The following is a 21,349-nucleotide window of genomic DNA, read 5'->3' as shown; positions in this document are numbered from 1 at the left end:
TTATATCCCAATCACTCACCCACCTTCCTCTCCTCTCTGACCCATCCTCCCTCTCTCCTCTTTACCTCCCTCCCCTTCTCCTCGGAAAAGGGGACCCCACCCTTACAAACCAAAAGAGGAAAGTCTTATTATCACATTGTCATATTCTACATGAATGCTAGAATGAATGGCATGGACAACTCATGACATTTTTTATATCCATATAAAAGCCTCCTTAATTCAGTTATATTATGTCTGCAGTTCAAACTAGACCTGGGTTCCATTTCAACGCCTAGATTTCACACTGCCTCCCAGTGTGGTTTCTGGTCTGTTATGGCTGATGACACTGATGTGGGCTAACAGAACCTGTATCCCAGAATGTGTGCCTGAACCCTCATCTCCCAATCCATTCACTCTCCCCAACTTTGACTTACGTTTTGATCAACCTTTTCTTATTCCAGGTGATGCTTCTATTTCCCAGCTCTTTCTGAACTCCATATGGACTTGTTTTTCTCTTCCTCTCAGAGTTCCATTCATCCCTTCTTTCACACCCTGGATCAGAACTGGTATCTGATATCTGGGTGATGCCATGTTAGAGATGCCTCCCAGAAGCCCACCTGCCCAAGCAGACAAGCTTGTCTTGACACACCTGTTCCCCAGTAGACCAGAGGTTCCCTCTGCTTCTGTGATCAATCCCATCCCAGGCATAAGACACAGTGCCTCTTTTATTACAAGAAGCAACAAAATCGTGTGGTCTGTCTGAATCATCTGTCTCTTTCCTACCATGTTCAGCTTTTTGGATTGGACTGCTGATATTGCCAAAGCATTTTGCTGCTTCAGCTCCTTATGGTCTATTCTCATCACCATGCCATGAATCTGACTGCTTTTACATCCATCCTTTGCAAACCTTTCTGTGTTTCCCCTTTCCAGCTCCTTTTAGCTTTCCCTTCTAAGTGAAAGAAGCCAAGACACTAGCACATTCCCACCATAAAGTTTATGTAAATCTAATGAATCCAATCAAAGCATGTTCATGAAAAGCTGGTTTTCATGTGCTCTCTGAAGCCACTTCCAATGAATAGGAATCTAATTAGATGACCAAATTTAGAAGGATAACGCTTGCAAGAAAGCCAAACACACTTAATCCTTGATATTCTAAACTGGAAAAATCTTCATTTCACCTATCCTGGATACTACAGTTGTATTTAATAGAAATTTCAATGTCTTCTAAAAAAATTTAGCACTAGACTTCAAATTGCTGGAGCAATATGGAAATGTGTACAGTTCACTTTAATTTTAAATTTATAATGAGATGATTAAAGAGTTAATACACAGATGAACACAATTTTATGCGATCTAGAAAACTTTGAGTTGAGATGAATTAGTAATTATAGAATCAAAGCAGCAATAGCAATAAAATAACCATACCAATTTAAATTTTAATTGCTCATTCTCAGAATAACCTTTAAGATTATACAACTATTTCTTTTAGCATCAGCATTTTCCATGTTGAAAAAAAAATAATTGAAAATTATGTAGTATATATGACACAGAAGTTAACTTTATACTAGTTAATTAATTAAAATTTTATTTCACAGTTGCATTTATACTTGATACAGACAAAAGACATATTATTTATGAAACACCTTTGGCAACCAAGACCCATGTGCTAAATATTGTCCTACATTCCTTAAGACTCTAAACCAATATTTTTATATTTCTGGACAGTTTACTAAATCAAATCATTCAAGAACATAGAATTAGGTTTGAATGGCAGGTAGGCCAAGAAGACTAAATGAAGCTGGGAGGCAAGAATGTGTCCAATAGACTTATCTCTTCAAGCTAGTAATTGACTGCGGACTTCAAATACCGTGTATTATTGGAATGTAGAATCCACTAAAGCCTGTTCTATACTCAGTCCTTTAGTGTTGTAAATACTTTCCTACTCCAGTCTTTCACCCTTCCCTCACCCTGCCAAACTTGCCCTTGGCCAAATAACTGTGCACCCTGCATTCTTGGGGTTTCTTTCCTTCATTCCGTTGATTAGCTGTCTTAGCCTCTGTTTTAATAATTTCCTCTTCCATCCTCCTCACCTTCTCATCCTCCAACACTATTATGTGTACCTCTGCCAAGCTCAGTTAAGATATACTAGTCTGTGTATCCTGCCTTCCATGTTTAAGCATCTAAAACCCGCTCACCACACATAAAACACCTTTGTCCAGAGAACACGCTAGTTGCTCTTTCAATATACACAGGAGAGAGTACATTTGAGACCACATCATATTCAGCGACAGCATGTGAGCCAGATGTGCATCCATTTGAGAAGGTGGGGAGCTAATTTCCACATACGTGGTATATCAGTCCAATTGGGAAGTCCTGAATTTCAGTTTCCAACTCTGCCTGAGTTAATTGACATCGTGAGTTATTTGCTTGCTCATGCAACACTAAACCCTTCTTTTCTCATTAATGTCATTCTCTAAAGTACCACTAATTTTTTTATCACTCTCCAAGGAAAGAAACTCTTCTCAAAGATAGTTCCATGTATTGAGTCTAGTGTTTCATCTTAATATGTGATCACTAATAAAAATGCACAAAGCATGATTCACAGATCCTGTGTGACTGTAAAACACTGACTCATCTCATTTAGAAACTCCGCCAGCTATCTGAATGCAACATCAGAGCACCATCAAAAAGTTTTCTAGGGGCTGTGGAGATGACTCAATCAGAAAAGTACTTGCAGAACAAGGACAAAGATCTGACTTCATATATATAGCACTCACATCAAATAATGTGGGTACAACAATCCAGACCTGTAATATCAGAGCTAGAGAAGCAGAGAAACAAAGACCCTTAGAGCTTGGGGGACGGTTAGTATAGCTGAAACAGTGAACCCTAGGGAGAGACCTTATCTCAAAAGCTAAGGTAGACACTGACTGAAAAAGATACCTGTCATCAACCTGTGGCTTCCACATTTATACACATACAAATACACACACACACATACACACACACACACACACGCACATATATATCCCACACGTGCACAGACACACAAAGTTTTCTAAATTTGTCACACATAAAAACTTCAGATGTAAAACGAATTGATGATTTAATCAATGAATTTGAAAGAAAGATAATAGTGTGAGCTTAGATAACCTGGTGTGTGTGCGTATGTGTGTATACTCACATACTAGGAATCAAACACCTGCATGGTAATCAAGCACTGATTAACCTTACTGCTGGGCAATATTTTCAGTACGGTTTCGTTTAAAAACAACTTATGTTAAAAAAACATAAAATGTCACACTTCATTTTTCAAAATGGACAGCTACAACAAAACTCTCTTGTGGTGACAGTTTAAACTTCTAAAACTATGTATTAGGTGTAACTTAATAAGGAGGACCCAGGGTAAGATGATCAATCCTCACGCAGAAAGGCAGATGGGACAGACATTGGAAGGGAAAGAAAACAGGGAACAGGACAAGAGCCTACCACAGAGGTCCTCTGAAAGACTCCACCCAGCAGTGTACCAAAGCAGATGCTGAGGCTCATAGCCAAACTTTGGGCAAAGTGCATGGAATCTTATGATAAAAGGAGGAGATAGAAAGACCTGGAGGGGACAGGAGCTCCACAAGGAGAGCACAGAAACAAAATATCTGGGCCCAAGGATCTCTTCTGAGACTAATACCAACCAAGAACCATTCATAGACATAACCTAGAAATCCTGCACAGATATAGCCCATGGCAGCTCAGTATCCAAGTGGGTTCCCTGATAAGGGGAACAGTAGCTGTCTCTTTGATCACCTCCCCCTGAGCGGGGAGCAGCCTTAGCAGGCCATAGAGGAAGACAATGCACACAGTCCTGATGAGACCTGATAAACTAGAGTCAGAGGGAAGGGGAAGAGGACCTCCCCAACAGTGAACTTAGAGAGGGGCATGGGAGGAAATGAAGGATGAAGGGTAGGATTGGGAGGGAATGAGAGAGGGCTACATCTGAGATACAAAGTGAATAAACTGTAATTATATAAAAAATATTTTTAAAAGAAATAAATAGTTATCACAGAGCAAAACATTAATGATGCTAAGGGTTTGTAAATGAAAAAATAGAGGTATTAGAAATATTCTCCACTTACAGAAAATAAGGTTTACTTTTGGAGTGCATTCTGTATAACTTTTATTAAATGACAAGCTACATGAATACACATAGAAAAATATTTAAAATTAATGACTGTAAAATATTACCTATCTGGAACTTGGGGCTTGACAACCTAAGTACCTATGAGCGGACAATGCACTTAAGAACATTTTAGCATCATATGACAGGCACTCAAGTAAACGAATAATGAAATTAAATAAACAAGAATGTCTGATGGTTAATAAAGGAGCTTACAGCTGATCAAAGTACAGAGATGACTGACTGCAAAGTGCTTGGCCTTGGAGGGGGGGGGGTATCACCATCACCACACCCCCAAGGCTCAGAAAACATGCCGAAGAGATAGGAGAACACTTTTAAGATCCAGAAATCTGGTTGACTTCTTGGAATCCTTATCATCTGGATGTGACAGAGCCATAGCAGATGTTGTTACGTGCACAAGATCCAAACAATACCAAACCAGTCACCATTCCAAAATGAATATGGAGGAACACCCAAGATGTACCAACAGAAGATGACAAATTGGTGGTAAAGGGTTAATAGTTATTTTTCTTGGGGGGTGTAGCCCTTACGATGTTGTACACATTCTAGCAGAATGCCCACAACACCTACGTGGATATAAGCAGCAATAACTAGACACCACTGGACACAAAAGGCAGAGGCATGAAGTTGCCAGAATTGGAGTGGGAACTTGTTGGGAGTGTCTGAGCATGTGTGGATTTAATTGAAATACATGGTATTTGTCTATGGGAATTCTTACACATTTTAATGCTAAAAATGGAATAAAAGAAAAAAGAATTTCTATTAATTATATTATTTAAAATACAAAAATAATTATTTATGGCTGCCATTTGAAAGGTTGTTAGGTGGTGAGAAAGAAGCAAATATATTTATAACATAGATTTGTTATTCTATAGGAATTTGTAACCTTTTGACAGTCAGCAAATTTTTATGCAATTAACTCTATGTGTAACCAACCAGGTAGTCATGTAATATATTGTATATTCAATTAAGTGTTCTAGTAGGCATATGCTTCCAATATGTCAAATTCAATTAGAAGGGTTTGCCTGAGGTGCAGGCTTAAAGTGTGGGAAGCCAAGAAGTCAGTCTATGGGGAGATGCCGAATCTATTTCTGTTATAGATGAGGTAGCCAACCATAAGAAACGTCTGCGCTTATGCAAGGCTAATGGATTCATGAGCAAGGTAGTATAATAAGAGGGAAAATTCCTGCTCTACTTGACTAGGGGTGAAAGTACTCCTGAGATACACTGTTGGTGCTGGACATAAGAACATACTACATCTCAAACACTGCCAATTGTGGGCAGCCACCTGAACACTATAAACATTTAACTCCAAAGGCATGTAAGGACTGTCCTCAGATTCCTGAAAGTCGGGCAGACTGAGAAATGACTTCAGAGGGAGGGGCTTATGGGGGGATACAAAATGAATAAAGTGTAATTAATAAAAAATAAATAAAAGATTTAAAAAAAATTAAAAACATAAGGTTGTTTTTCAGTTTCTGTTATATGGTTTAATTTCACAGCATGTCAATTTGCAACTGAGAAAAAATGTTGATGCTTTATTTTGAAAAAAAAAGTTACTTGGGCTTATATTTCAATAGTTTTCAAGTCAGGCATATAATTAATGAAAATGTCTATTAAAATATGTTGTTATGCTTTAAAAAAAAAAAAAAAAGAAAGAAATGACTTCAAATAACGGGAAGCCACGGAAGGGCTTCCATTTGTCTTCAAAGGCCTGAGAGAGGCCAGGGAGCACAATATTCAAAGGGACACACTACTTCATCTTAAGATGGAACGTCCTCGTAGTCAGCCTTGTTTCCTACACAGAAAGGAGGCCTGAGAGGGCAAGGAATCAGTCTTGTGCCCTAGTTGGAGCTCAGGCCTTTCTAAACAAGATAGCTGGTAAAGCATAGGCCAGAAGAAAATAAATGACCTGATCTCAAGCTACAGAAGAGGATCAGCAGCAAAGCAAGTAAGAGAGCAAGGTAACCTTCTGTCAGGACAACGAATTTCTCTTTTCTTACATCTTGTTTTCTCCCAAGAAACCCATTCTATGCTCAAAAGGTGCTTTATCTTTAATTAAGAGTGTATAAAACAAGAAAAAGACAATCATTATGTAAAAATAAATGAATGGAACAACAGATCAAAGTTGACTACAAGCATCAAGGAAAGACGTATCAAAGAGATGGCCTTGAAGCTGCCTAAATTAAGGATGAGAATATGTAAATACATGGAAATGAAGAGCGGGGGGAATATCATGAGCATAGCACTGCAGAGAACTGCCTGCCAGTCTCAGACGGCTCACAGAAAAAGGCAACAAGTATAGGAAAGAGTTGTGCCTATTTTTTAGAGACCAGCACTAAGAACAATGTGTCCTTTAAAAATAGGAATTCAGGATATACGTATATAATGTCTATGCTTTTCCCTAAATATGTCTATACCCTTGAATGACATTTCCGTTCTCTTGTTCCAAACCTGATTGATGACAATCTCATGGTTGAATCAATATTCTCTGGTAGGAATATGTTTATTTATGTTAAAACCACGGTATAAGTGTTTAAAAATGTATGCACCAAAACTGAATGTATGGTTATATGGATACCCACTAAACTCCAAATATGGTTTTCCCTTTGGCTGAAAATAATTTATGTTTTAAGAAAAGAAAATAGAAAAAGTATCATAGAGTCAACACGATATTAGATTCAAATGTTATCTATTTATTTATTCATGCTTTCATTCATTTAGTATGTATGAGATTGTGCATGGGTCTGTGTGTGTATTCATTCATTCATTTAGTGTGTATGAGAGTGTGCAAGTGAGTGTGTGTGTGTGTGTGTGTGTGTGTGTGTGTGTGTGTATTTTACGCTTGTTTGAAGAAGTGTGCTCAACCATGTGTGGAGGAGGCCAGAGGTTTGTCTCAGATTTTTCTTCCATTGTTCTCTGTCTTGATTTTTTAACCAGGATCTCTCATGAGACCTGGAGCTTGCTACACTGACTAAGCTAGCTGGCTAGGGAGACCCTTGGCATCTGCCTGTGTCCACCTACAAAGCAGTGAGGTTGCAGGCCAACATACCATCATGCCAAATATATATATATTTTAAATTTTAGTTACAGTTTGTTAACTTTGTATCCCTGCTGTATCCCACTTCCTCTTTCTCTCCCATTCCCACCTTCCCTCCCTCATCTCCTCCCTGCCCCTTTCCAAGTCCACTGATAGGGGAGGACCTCCTCCCCTTCCATCTGACCCTGGTTTATCAGGTATCTTCAGGACTAGCTCCAAAGTCCTCCTTTGTGGCTTAGCAGAGCTGCTCTTCCCTGGGGGGGGGGGGTTTAAAGAGCCCTCCATTGAGTTCATGTCAGAAACAGTCCCTGTTCCCCTTATTAGGGTACCTACTTGAATACGGAACTACCATGCATGCCAAATATTTTTACATGGCTGCTTAGGATCTTAACTTAGGTCATCACGTATGTACAGCCAGCACTTCCCACATAGAGCATTCTCTCTAGTTTCTTAAATGGTCTTTTCCTCAGCTTTTGTTGCATCCTAATTAAGTATAAACACACATATGATCTGAGAATTGTCCTTTCAAGTTCTGTAATGAATTGTGTTGGTGTTTTTATGGGAAATGCATTGAATCTGTAGATTGCTTTTGGCAGGATGGGCATTTTCACCATGTTAATCATACTGATCCATGAGCATGAGAGATTTTTCTATCTTCTGATATCTTCTTCAGCTTCTTTCTTCAGTGACTTGAAGTTTTGTTCAAACTGGTCTTTCACTTGCTTGGTTAGAGCCACACCAAGGTATTTTATGTTATTTGTGGCTATTGTGAAGGGTGCTAATTTCTTTCTCAGACCTTTTGTCTTTCATATACATGAGAGCTATTTTTTTTGAGTTAATTTTGTATCCTGCCATTTGCTGAAGGAGTTTATCAGCTGAAGGAGTACTCTAGTTGATTTTTTGCTCAAGTATACAGCAAGGATATTTGTCTAACCATGTTTGTAGCAGCTTTATTTGTAATAGCCAGAATTTGGAAACAACCCAGATGTCCCTCAACTGAAGAATGGATACAGAAATTGTGGTACATTTACACAATGAAATACTACTCAGCAATTAAAAACAAGGAAATCATGAAATTTGTAGGCAAATGGTGGGAACCAGAAAAGATCATCCTGAGTGAGGTATCCCAGACAGACACACGTGGTATAATACTCACTTATAAGTGGATATTGGACATACAATATAGGATAAACATACTAAAATCTGTACATCTAAAGAAGCTAAGCAAGAAGGAGGATCCTGGGTAAGATGATAAATCCTCATTTAGAAAGGTAAATGTGGTAGACAACTGAAGAGGGAGAAAATAGGAAACAGGACAGAGGCTACTACAGAAGACCTCTGAAAGACTCTACCTAGCAGGGTATTAAAAGAGATGCTGAGATTCATAGCCAAACTTTAGGCAGAGTGCAGAGAATCTTATAAAAGAAGGGGGTGATAGAAAGACCTAGAGGGGACAGGTGTTCCACAAGAGGAGCAACAGATCCAAACAAACAAACAAACAAACAAAAAAAAAAAAAAAAAAACGGCTCAGGGGTCTCTTCTGAGATTGATACTCCAACCAAGGGCCATGCATAGAGCTAACCTAGAACTCCTGCACAGATGTAGCCCATGGCAGCTCAATCTCCAAATGGGTTCCCTAGTAAGTGGAACAGGGGCTGTCTCTGACATGAACTCAGTGGTAGACACTTTGATCACCTACCCTGAGGGGGAAGCAACTTACCAGGCCACAGAGAAAGACAATGAAATCAGTCCTGATGAGACCTGATAAGCTAGGGTCAAAGGGAATGGGAAGAGGACCTCTCCTATTAGTGGACTGGGGGAAGGGCACGAGAGGAGAAGAGGGAGGGAGGGCAGGATGGGGAGGGGATGAAGGAGGGAGCTACAGCTATAATACAAAGTGAATAAATAGTAATAAATAAAAATAAATATGGAAAGAAAGAAAATAAGAAAAAGAAAGAAGGAAAGAAAGAAAGGAAGGAAGGAAGGAGGAAAGAAAGAAAGAAAAACAATAAACACGCTATTAAGTAGAATCTTTTGGGTCAACAGTACAATTCATAAGAAAAAAGTAAACATAAATGAACATTGTCTATTTCCCTTTCCAAAATGACACTGCAAAACAGAGAGATTAGACAAAGGCGGGCTTCACCTTTTCAAGAAAATTCAAAATCAGAACAAGAGGAGCATCCAATCAAGGCATACCACTTCCATACTGTGTGTCATGGGTTAGCTTGGTCACTTGTCCTGAGCCTTAGCTTTCTCCTCTGTAAGTTGAGCTACAATAAGATCAACCCTGTTTGAGAGGAAGGCTAAGTTAGTACTGCAACAATGCTGAATAGGCATTAAGTGTTCTAAACATTAGCTGTCTGTGCAATCTGCTCATTAGCTGAGTGGCCTGGAACATGTCACTTCATCTCTCTGGCAACTCATTAGAAAATTAACAGACAAAAAAAAAAGGCTCCTAAGTGACTCTTTCATAACTGAAGAGGTCTAGCTGTGAGGATGCATGTTCAATTTCACACTGAATTCACAAAACTTTTCCAAAACTGCAATGCCAAAAAGAGGCTGATTGTGTGGCTTGAATAAAGCATCTTCTAGAGGCTGATATCTGTATTCCAGACTTCACCCAGAAAAACAAGGGGACCCCAAGTAACCATGTGATGAAAAACCAGAAAGAAGAAGAAACAAAGGTGCCTTTGTGAAAGACCAACAGGGTGTCACGTAGTTATAACTAAGAGTCTTCATTCATTTTAGTGAGTGAGGAAATGCTCCCCAGGCACATGGGAAGGAAGAGGTCATTGTCACTAGCCAAGTGATACTGGTTTATTTTTTTTTTCTTTTCAACTGAAAATGTCAGGGGTTCATTTGAAATTCCAAGATGAATCCCCAGGTGCAGCATCTCTCTGAGACTGGTAGGCTTCAGTGTCTGCGACATCATGACATTTTGCTTTGATGAGGTCTCTGCAAATACAAGATGCTTCTATGTGCCCCAGCTGAGAGAGTGCTAAGCCTAAAATGGAGATTGCAACAAAGTACAGTTTCTGCTGTCACTATTGAACGCATGAGAAGCGCACAGAGGTTTGGGATATATCAACACAAAACTGACTTCTATTAGCAGGCAAAAGCCATAGGTTACCTCAGTAATATGCAGATATGTCAGCAATGTGATTACGTCACTACCCAATAATGTTCCAACTGTTTCCAAATTTGCTTTGGAATATAGGTGAGACTTTATCCCCTAGTTTTGGTATTTGCAACAACTAATTGAATCTCTTCAAGCCCTCATTTCAAAGTATGCTGCCTATAAAAACTATTCATCACATATTTGTTCAGAGCAAGAAAATCTGAGAGGAGAGAGGGAAGCACAGGGTGGTTGAAGAGACTGAACTTTTCATAGACCTGCTTTCTGTTACCGAGTTTGCACTTGATCTCTTCACAGTGTGTGAAGCACAATATCCATTCTCGGGAAATGAATGGGCATCTCACTGGTTAACAAAGTAAGAAAGTGGCTATCAGACATGCAATCACACATTCCACTTAGGTAAGGTATCTCGAGTATATGTTTGAGAAGTAATGGGTTAAAGAAGAACCAGTCCTTAAGTTATGGCATTGGCTGTTGAGTTTAGGATGATGGGTGAGGCTTGTCTGAGTATATATAAATTTACCAAGGCTCTACCCCTTCCAGGGCTGGCCAGGTAAAATGTTAGCAAATTTCAAAGTCCAGAGAAGTCACAACTTAAGTTGTGATTTGTTCATGAATGTCCCCTAATGGTGTGTGGAAGTCTTTGGTCCCTAATGCAACGGTGTACAGAGGTGGGGCCTTTAGAACATGATGGGACCATGAGGGCTGTGAGCTCATGAATATCATCTATTGCTGAAGCAATAACTCAATGGCTTTTTGGAGTAGGGCTTTGTTAGAAATGCAAACACTCTTTCTTTGCTGCCTGGCCCATGTGAGGTAAGTTGCTTTGTTTTTTTCTGTACTTGTGCTTCAATGCATTGCCTCCTCCCTCCTCCCTCAAGCCCAGAAGCCAAGCCACTATGGACTAAAACCACAAATCAAGCTAAAGCCTTCTTTGCTTCATGCTAGTCTTCTCAGGTATGTTGTCACAGTGGCAGAACATTAAAACGGGTCCTCTTATTTCAAAGAAGTTGCCTAAAGCCTCTTTGTTATTTGCATGTTAATTAACGACTGACTTAATTAACAATGAAGATAGAAAAAAAATTTTCTATATTGATGAAAAGAATGACTTTTAATTATCATGATGAATTGCTAAAAATGTACCTTGACTGGTGATAGGAAAAAAATTCAAGCAATGTGAATGGGATTATATTCTTATGACAGAATGAGCAAGAATTAAGCCTCTGGTGTGGTCTAGACCCCATTCCCTAATCTTGGTTTAATCTTGATGAATCCAGAAAAACCCAAGTAATGTTGATTTAGACTCTGTCAATGACACAAATCCCACCTTGACTGTGCTGACCCTTCAGATAGCACTCCATTAATCTAAAAACATCTCTGAGGACAAAAAGCAGAGGCTTCATGGAACTTGCAAGATATTTGGACATTTCAGCCTGCTGTAATGGAAAGCTATTAAATTACTGAAGGCTCAGCAGAATTTGTCCAGTTTTTGAATTAAAATTTATTATAACTTCATCACTGCAACTTCCATGGGCACCTTGATAGCTTATTTATCAAAAACTGTCTACATATTCAGCAAAACAAAACTGGCAGAAGTCAGTTTACAAGATTCTGACTTGGAAATGCCCAAAGCTAATGATGGAAATATGAATAATAACAATGCATTAAAACCCACAACACAAATTATTTTAATGTCGTAATAATTCATATCCAACTTGTAAAGTCCAAGAGATCTGAGCCAGGGGATTACTATCTGAACTGCAAGGAATGTGCTAGGAAGCTGATTTTGAATAGGAGAGGCATCAGAGAGGCGAGACACAGAAGATATAAAACTGAATTTATAAAAACTCTAAACACAGACATACACAGACACTCATGCATGCATGTTCTTTCCATGCAAAATAGGTATCACAAAATCTGTCTTAAATTTTTTAATGTACCTGTTTTGAAAAAAAAATCTAAATTCTGTTTTTATCCCTTCAAAAATGGTAATTCTGCTGACAATGATTCTCAAACTACATCTGTCATAATAAGACTAAAAAAGTAACCAGCCTGCTGAGTGAAAACTGGCATTCTCAGAAATAGTTTAAGCAGTACTGATATAATTCCATTTCACATATTTTAAAATATCTTCCATCCCAATGATGTTCCATGAGTTTCTAAAGCCTGTTAAAAGGACCTTCCTAACTGCAGGTAAGGGTCATTGTTCTGATGTCAGAGCCTACTCTGTCATATAAGTAAATGAGATGGTAGATCTTAGAAAATCAAGTCCTGCTGGCTAGTGTGATTTAAAATAGAAAGAGAATTCCGATATTTGTACATAGATTTTTAAACTCCCCTTTTCAAGGTTTAGTTGTTTTTTTTTTTTTTTTTTCATTTTTTTATTAACTGGCCCTCTACATTTATGGGTGTATGGCAAAGAACACATTGATATTAACTCAATATGCTTTAGCTCTTCTCTACTAATACGGAAGCAAGCATTTATACTATAAAACAAATTACTGGTCAACTCTGTGTAGCTCCCACAGCACTGGACTTGAAGTAATAGGTTCAGATTTTCAACGTGTCATTTACCAACTGAAGCAAATTGCTAAAGCTCTCTAGAGGTGCCAAGCACACACTATCTGAAAGAATTAATGGGAACAGTAAATGGCTTACCTCATTCATTCAAAAATGATTAAGTATGCCTGATGTCATTTTTACTCAGTGCTCCCAATAAGACTGGCTTTATGGTAGAAGAGCAGCTACCACCAACTGAACACTTAGCACAGACATCTTTTTAATTCATGTAAGAGAGCATGTTAAGTATTCTTATGTCTGTTTTGTAGACAAGAGAACTGAGGCTTAGAGGTGTATTGTTTTCCTCATATGGTCTGAATTGTTGAAGAGTGGGGGTTATTCCTTATTCTTATTTGAAGTCTGGTCAATAGCTGTACCTAGTACATGGTAGATGTCTTGTTATCATTCAAAAAGTCTAAGGATTTCTGCTTAACGGGGTAAACAAAGGCATTCCTGTACTCCACCGAAACTACATCTACTTAAAATTACGGAAATGAGCAAGATGATTCTTAATAATAATCCTGAAAATACTTAAAGTTATTGAAATATTTTAGAAAACAACTTTACATGCAACAGTAAGAGTCTACAGTGCTATCTCTTTAGCTATGCCATTCTTTATACAGGAAAATCAATAAAAAGGTGTAAAAGTCATATCAATTTTTCTATATCACAATATACATGCATAAATCTGTCAAAACAGAACTACAGATAATGCCAGCCATGGCCAAGGACAGAGGACACACACAGTCTGTGGGACATGGTGAATCCTGTGTCTTCATTGCACCTTATGAAATGACAATTGTCTTGCTTTCTTTCTCATCCATCTGCTACTCAGAAAAGCTTTGAAAGACAGGGAGGAGTAAGTCCACATAACTCAGTGAGGGTAGCTGTCTCCAAGAAGTACAAGGATGGTTTGAAGGTGACAGCTAGAGGGAGGAGAGAAGAGAAAAGGGGGAAGGAATATAGAATAAAAGAAAAAAGCAGGAGAAACCTAGCTGTGATTCTGCTTCCTGTCACATTTCCTCATCAGTATGAAAGTAAGTGGTGATGAATAAAAAAAAAAAAAGGAGGAGCAAAGAGAACATTTTTAAAAATAGAAAGTGGAAGGAAAGAGAGAAAGAAAATGGAAAAGGGGAATGTGAATGAATGGATGTGAATGGGAATTAGTAAAGAAAAACAAAAGGCGCTCAGAGAGCTTCCAACAGACCCACAGACCTTTCCCCCAAAAGCAGTTCATTTACAAACTCTTAAAAGTATGTCTTAAACTTTGTTTGTGTGTGTACACATTCATCCACTTCCCTTGCCTTCATGATATTGCAGAATCTAGTGTCGTCTTCCTTATTTTAAGAAACATGCCTCAGGGAATCTCACCTCTCCAGCACCACAGATTGTAAATCTAGAAGGAGATCGTGGTGCTCCTTAAATGTGGGTGCCTGCAGCTTGGGCTCAGGATGTGCTGCTGAGATAATAGCCATGCCACAAATCAGAACAACACAACTCCGAATCCCTTCTGCTGCCACCCACCTCTCTGCAACACTTCCAAGCTGAACAGGAAACAGACCAATTTCCTACCTCACACATGGAAACCATTCTCTGCAGCACGGTACACAGTTTACCATCCAACCAGGAAAACTGAAATCCAGGACAAAGAGCTTGAGAAAAATGTTGACTTTCTGGAATTGAATCATTATAACAACAACAAAACAAAACAAAACAAAACAAAAAAAAAAAACATTGACAGACTAATTAACAGGTCAGAGGAAAAGTATGTATCAAAAGAGGTAACATACACAGGTTTTGGAGAATGGCACTGTCACCCTGAGACTCTGCATTTGTCCATCTAACCTCCCTATGTCTCAGTCACTCTCGTAATTGTGTCGTCGTGGAAATGAGCTGTATTAATGAACTTAAATGATGACGTTCTGGAATAAAGATTCCTCACTAAATGTCTCATATGCCTTTGATAAAATGGCTGCAAGATTGGGACATGGGTCTGAAGAAAGCGCTCTCACAGCGGCACCGGATAAAGCAACTCATGACGTAGAGAAAGGGCCACTTCTCTGATACTTATGCATATCAGCCAATTTTATATTCATAATAACCCCACGATGCCAATTTTCACATCACCTCCATTTTATCACAGAAGAAACACAAGCAGAGAGATACACAGCCACAGTTTCCTTCAACTGGAAAATGGTCACCTAGACTTCAACTCCTGGAGGAGAATCCTGATTCTGAACTTTTGAGTGTATTAATTCCCCATGAGTTAGGCGTTGGTTTGGGTTATTTTGGTTTTGTTTGGCTTCTTATCATTTTTCATTTTCATTTAAATATGATCTCAGTAGGAATTTTGGGCGGCCCTGCTATATAGACCACTATGTAACTCTGGAACTCACAGAGATCTACCTGCCTTTGGGGGATTACAGGCATAAGCCACTCTGTCCAGCCAGAAATTATGTTTTTTTTTCCCCTCTGGTTTATGAAATAAGAAAGTTTGGTCAAAGCAGCTGGCTGATTAATACAGACCAAGAGTACAGAGTCAAGTAACACCCTTATCTCTGTTGTCTCCTGAAGCACAGCACAGAAGTGGTTTTTCCAAGGCAAGGTTTTATAAAAGGAAGATCACAGAGTAGAAAATTACTGTCTGTCACCATCTACCTCCACCAAACTTGGAGTGAATCTGTGGGCACACCCCTCAAATCCAAGTCTCAGGGGCCAGTGGTACTGATCTAGAAGTAGAGTTGTTAAACATCACCAGTGCAGATCCCAACCTTCAAGCCAGCTCTGCACCTTGCCATGAGCCACGCTGGTTAGTGCCTGATATTTTGTTCACTTGTTTGTTTTAAATCTTGATTTTTGACTCTATGAAGATTATTGCCTACAATCATCTTTACCCCATAATAGATGCTGCTCAGAAATCTAATGAAGGATACATCCAAATTGGGGGAAGAAAGGCCATTCCAACCACCAATTTCTTTAATTAGTGAAGACCAAAGTCACCTATTAAGCTTAAATCCATATGTATTTTACAATCTGCTTTGATAAATGTTATAGAGACCAATCCATATAATACCATTTTCAAAGAGTTTATAAGCCATGTCATTTTTTTTTTTCAAGAAAGCCATAGCTGTGTTGCTTTCCTTTAAAACACTATGGAATAACATTGCATGACCCAGCCATGGAATTTAAAATGACCTTTGGTGCAAGTTTTGCTAATAGAAAAACTCTCGATTTCCTCCTGCCCACCCCCAAAGGGTTCCAAATTACCACCCATTGGATTATGTCACTAATCCACTGCTGAGATACTAAAAGAAACTCCTAAATGTGATTCAGTCTTTATCTCCATCCATGCACCCATTCCCCACAAACATAAATATGGTGTGCCAATAGTGGTTTTAAAAAGATGTTCTATATTTTCTAAGTTCATGGGTTTACTCACAAAGCTGCTCCTGAGAAATTCTGACTCCTCTACCTCTTGAATACACATCCCAAGGGCTGGGAAATGTAGCTCAGCAGCCCAACACTTTCCTAGTATTCACACAGCTATGTGGTGAATTAAATCAAGGTCACCTTTTAAATTCATATCTTATATATTTTACAATCTGCTTTGACAAGTGCTATACAGAGCAGTCTGTACAGCACCATTTTCAAAGGGTGTATAAACCAATTCATTTGTGAAAAAGACAAAGTTGTATTGTTTTTCTTAAAGCACTCTCTACAATGCAGCCATTCCCACAAAGTCTTCCTTCAGCCTTCCAAAAAAAAGGTTCTTGTTCTTCCCTGTGTCACCTTCATATCTATATCTATGTCTATGTCTATATCTATGAATATATATATGTATATATATGAGGGTATTTTTGTAGTGACAAAAACTAAACTCAAGGCCTTGAACATACTAAGCAAACAAAATCTGGAACTATACTATATTCCTAGCCATTTTGCTTGCTCTTGTTTTGTGGATACAGGGTCTTATTTTGTCATCAAGATTAATATTCAACTCACTATGTAGTTCACACTGGTGATCCCCCTCCCTCAGCCTCGGGATGCTACTATTACAGCTAAGTACCACCACACCCAGCCAAGCATATACACGATCATGAGTGTGTTTGCCTAATTTCCCGAATCACCCTGCAAACAACTTAGATCAACAACTGTAGTTTAAATGTCTGAGACAACCCTTAGAGCAGCTACTCTAAGAGACAGATGTTTAGAACACAGAGATTGAATAAACTTTTCCTGACCATTATTTTATTACTAATAGTCCTGGGCTAGGAACACATGTCCTCAGTCCATTGGTTCATTCCCCAGCACCACAAAAACACAACCTATGTGTCAACGACCTGTAAAAGAATATCGATCATGAGCCAAGAAGGATATTTGCATATTATAAATTATCTAATATGCAAACCTTGTGACTGAAAGAACTGAGGATTAATAAGCTTAAAAAATTGTTCAAGGATTTACAGCTAGTGGCATTTCCAGTCTTAAGATTCAACCATGTAAAGTCACGTGCCTGGAATCTCAAGATTAAGGTTTACAAGTCTCAGGCTACTTACTATATATAGAAAGATTCTGCCTTACTGCCCATAAATAAATAGGTAAATAAATAAATGTAATGCAAACCAAAAAGTACAGGCTTTTAAATTTTCAGACAAATAAAAATAATTCACAGGTTGAAATGTTGAGGACAGTAACTTTCCAAAATCACCCTCCAGGATAGGAACACATATTAAAAACTATGTAAGCAAATAAATAAATACAAACCTTAATGTTGAAAATATATTAAATATAACACAAGAGAAAGGTTTGAAACACTGAATTATAATAACAATTTTTGAGCAGACTGAATTTATACATTATAACAGAAAAAGTACAAGTTTAGAAGACTAGGGTCGACTAGGGTTAAAATTACTAAGGTATTAGGGTAACATTTTAACTTTGGTCCTTGACCTCTGCTCCCTGCTTCCCAACATGTTTTTATGAAAGGGCTAGAGAGATGGCTCCCTAGTTAAGAACATTGCTGGCTCTTCAAGAGGACCTGGGTCCAATTCCCAGGACCCACATGGCAGCTCACAACTGTTTGTAACTCCAGTTCCAGGGATCTGATACCTTCTTGGCTCCTTGGGCACAAGGCATGAACGTGGAACAGAGGCATACATGTAGACAAAGTACCCGTGAACATAAAATAATGAAATTGATTTTAAAGCAAAATGTTTCGTGAAAATAATATTGGTGGAGCTCAGAGATGATGCAAACATGGGTATATATCCACACCACGCTATGTGGAAAACACTCCCAAATATCCAAGAATAAGGCATTAACTCCCCTGCGGTAGGCTATGGCTGATGTTTCTATTCTCCTGAGAAAAGGGTGTGCCTTAAGGCCATGTTCTTGAAAAGAATGAGGGAGAGCCACCATTGCTGTTTTTGCTCATCGTGTGGTGATAGAATGTACTATTCCTAGGAGCAGAAAAGGAAACAAGAGTCCAGCCATCAAAAACTCAAGACTTCCTTCTCTTCACATTGTTTCTTAAACCTAGACAGCCATACCTGATAACTAAAGGTCAAAACAAGTAGGCAAAGTTGGAGCCTCCCTTTCACATATCTCTGTGTTTTTCTGTGTCTCCTGCCAGCCCCAGGAGCGTGCTCCCATTTTTCAGGTCTGTTCTTTGGAAGCAGCTGGATCATGGCATTTGGCACTAGTCCTCTAGGTATTTGAACACCAGGCAGATCTGCCTCTTGCTATCATTTAAAGATATTTCTAGTCATTTCCTCTAATCCAGGAAGAGGTAATATCTCTTGGAAGGCTGGTCCTTAAATGCACGTGACTACAGCAGTTCAGTTTAGCTCAGTGGTAATCAGCTTCTTATAACCCCCATTAGGTTGTCCCTAGGTCTCCTCTAAGTGAGGAGTCACCAAAATCCTGGACCAATATGCTATCACCTCTAAACTGGCACCTGCCTCCAAGAATGGATGGTTTGAAAGTGACAGGTGCTATCTCATTGAAGAGACAGAATGGCCATCACAGAGATAGGAATCACAGACATTATTGATTATGGTTGCAAGGAAATCATTGACCCAAAAGCAATTGGCATTTTCCTTTAATTTTTTTTTCCTTTAAAAAATTTTTCTAGGCTATTTAGGCTCCTAGAAAGCATGTGCCTGAAAACCCAGAATCTGCAAAGTCAAAAAGTCCCCAGAAACCAGGCCAGCTTTTGCTCTGGCAACTTTTCAAACTGAGAGATAGGGAGAACTGGAGCTTTAAACTGGATTGAGGATTTCTGACACATTTTAGCAAATCCAATGTCAAAAACAAAAACAAAGTAAAGACTTTCAAAGAAAAGGAAGTCTTAAAACATCCCCAACCTTTGCAGTGGAGCTGAGGTTAAAACAATGTTTGCTGATGTAAGAAACAGAGTCACTTTGAAGCTAGAAAGAACCTGCTTGCTTTGTTTGTACTGTCCTGGTCTTGTGACAAGAACTTTTTTTATTTTGAAAATTCTTAAATCACTACCCAGAAGACTAAGGAAAATATTTTTTTTAAATGGATGCAGCTGATACATTTATTCACAATCACAATTCACAAGGTCAATCATGCAAAATAAAAGCTCAAGTTCCCTTCCCTTTTCATTCTCTAACTTCTCATTCCTTATGTGGGAAGAGGGAGAGAGGAAGGGAAGAAAGGAGAGGGAGCATCACGGGAAGGGAACCTCAGATATTTTGTCAATGTAAAAGAACCAGAAGCAACCATAGTGAGGCTGGTCTCCAAAGAAACATCATTCATCTCCTACAAAAACAAAACAAAAGAAAACAACAACAACAAAAAAAAAAAAAAAAAAAAAAAAACTTTGCATTGTGTTCATATACGCAAATAGTGGTATAATTATTAGCTCGACAGTTACATGTCCTGTGGTGTGTGTATGTGTTTGTGTGTGTGTGTGTGTGTGTGAGAGAGAGAGAGAGAGAGAGAGAGAGAGAGAGAGCGCTGTCCAGGGAGAAGATAACCTTTAAATAAATCTAAAGTGCTCTTGCAATGCAGGCTCCTCCACTCTGCTTTTCAGCAAAGCCCTGTTGCTGAGGCCTCTTCATTTACGGATGCCCAAAGACATTTTTAGACACTTGTGAGCAAAATCTCCAGCTTAGTGCACCTGGTTCTCTCACCCGGAGAGAAAGGAGGGGGATAAAACAGGAGCCTGTGCCCCTGCCCTACTGACAGGGGCCCCTTCCCCATTCCTGCACCTGACTCCTCTACCACCCAGGCGGCTGCTCCCCTTCCAACCAAATTCCAAGAGGAGGCCAAGCAGCGAGACAGGGCCACAGAATGCATCAAGTCTATTCCCTTCACCCCCTTCCTATCTCTGCCACCCACCCAACACCTTCTGCAGGTCCCTTCCCTGTCTTTGAACCAGCCAGCCCTGCAGGCTCAGCAGAGGGTACAGGGGTGGGTGGTGTGGAGAGAGACAAGGGTGCTTCCTTCTCACCCACCCCCACACTTCCCAGAAGAATGTCCTCTGGGGGAAGAGGGTTGCCACCAAGTTGGAGGAACTTAGGTGGTAAAGGCTGGCGTACCCTGGTCCTCCTGGAGGAGCCTCAAGCTGCAGAAGACAAGAGAGGGCTAGCAGCCTGGGACTTACCACGAGCACCGGGACGCCAGCGGCCAACGAGTAGAGGAGCACCGGGGGCACCGCGCTGCTGTCCTCTGGGCCCGGATAGGGCTTGCGGTAGGCGCTGTCGTGGCAGAAGAAGCCCTGCACGTTCACGGAGAATGTGTCGGTGTATTCGAAGTAGTACGCCAGCATCACCGTCCCTGCCATGATCACCATCTGGAAATAGAGCATGCTGCTGATGAGCGCGGCGGGCAGCAGGGGCATGCACGCCTCCCGGCCAAGCCCGCCGAACAGAGCGGGGCGGCCGACGCGCCACAGGCCCCCTCCTCCCGGCTCCGCCGAGGCACAGTCACGGGGGCGCGGCGGAGGGGGCGGCGGGAGGCCGGGGTGGCGCGAGGAGGAAGCTGGCAGCCGCTGGAGGCAGAGGCGGAGGATGCGGCCGGGGATCCGGGAGGCGCGGGGCGGGATGCAGAGGAGGCTGCTACCCCCGGACGAGTCCCAGCTGCCCTGCCCGCCCCTTGCCTGCCGCAAGCGCCGCCCGCCCGGCAGCGGGGTCGCGCGCAAGGGCGGGGAGTCCCCGGCTCCGCCACCAGAGCATCCGCGACACCGCGGCGCTAGGGTCAGACCCCGGTGAGCGGCGTCGGTGGCACCTTGTCCCTTTCGGAGGGCGGGCGGAGGCTGTGGTGGAGCTGCGGCAGCTCCCTGGCGGGGTTATAATTCCAGATCAGAAGGGGAGGGGAGGCAGCAGAGATGGAGCGTCTAGAAACTCCCTTTCGAGGCACCAGCTGGGCTGTTTCAGACCTCCCGCACAGCGTCTGGGAAGATGGTGGGGAC

General features: G+C 40.4%; 1 protein-coding gene across 2 annotated transcripts in view; it reads right to left on the bottom strand.

Annotated features, from left to right (window-relative positions):
• The window catches only part of Plppr5 (phospholipid phosphatase related 5), a 120,098-nt gene extending 99,242 nt beyond the window's left edge, over nt 1-20,856 (bottom strand). For both annotated transcript variants that reach the window (XM_055628193.1, XM_055628195.1), the window contains exon 1: nt 20,543-20,856. In XM_055628193.1, coding sequence (XP_055484168.1) covers nt 20,543-20,779 — 237 coding nt within the window. In that variant the 5' untranslated portion in view covers nt 20,780-20,856. The remainder of the gene's footprint in view (nt 1-20,542) is intronic.
• Nucleotides 20,857-21,349: the final 493 nt, after the last annotated feature.

The sequence above is a fragment of the Psammomys obesus genome, unplaced genomic scaffold (assembly GCF_907164565.1).
Source record: "Psammomys obesus unplaced genomic scaffold, mPsaObe1.curated_primary_1811, whole genome shotgun sequence".
Classification (NCBI taxonomy): domain Eukaryota; kingdom Metazoa; phylum Chordata; class Mammalia; order Rodentia; family Muridae; genus Psammomys; species Psammomys obesus.
Note: the sequence above shows the minus strand (reverse complement) of the source record. Positions and strands in the feature narration are given on the sequence as shown.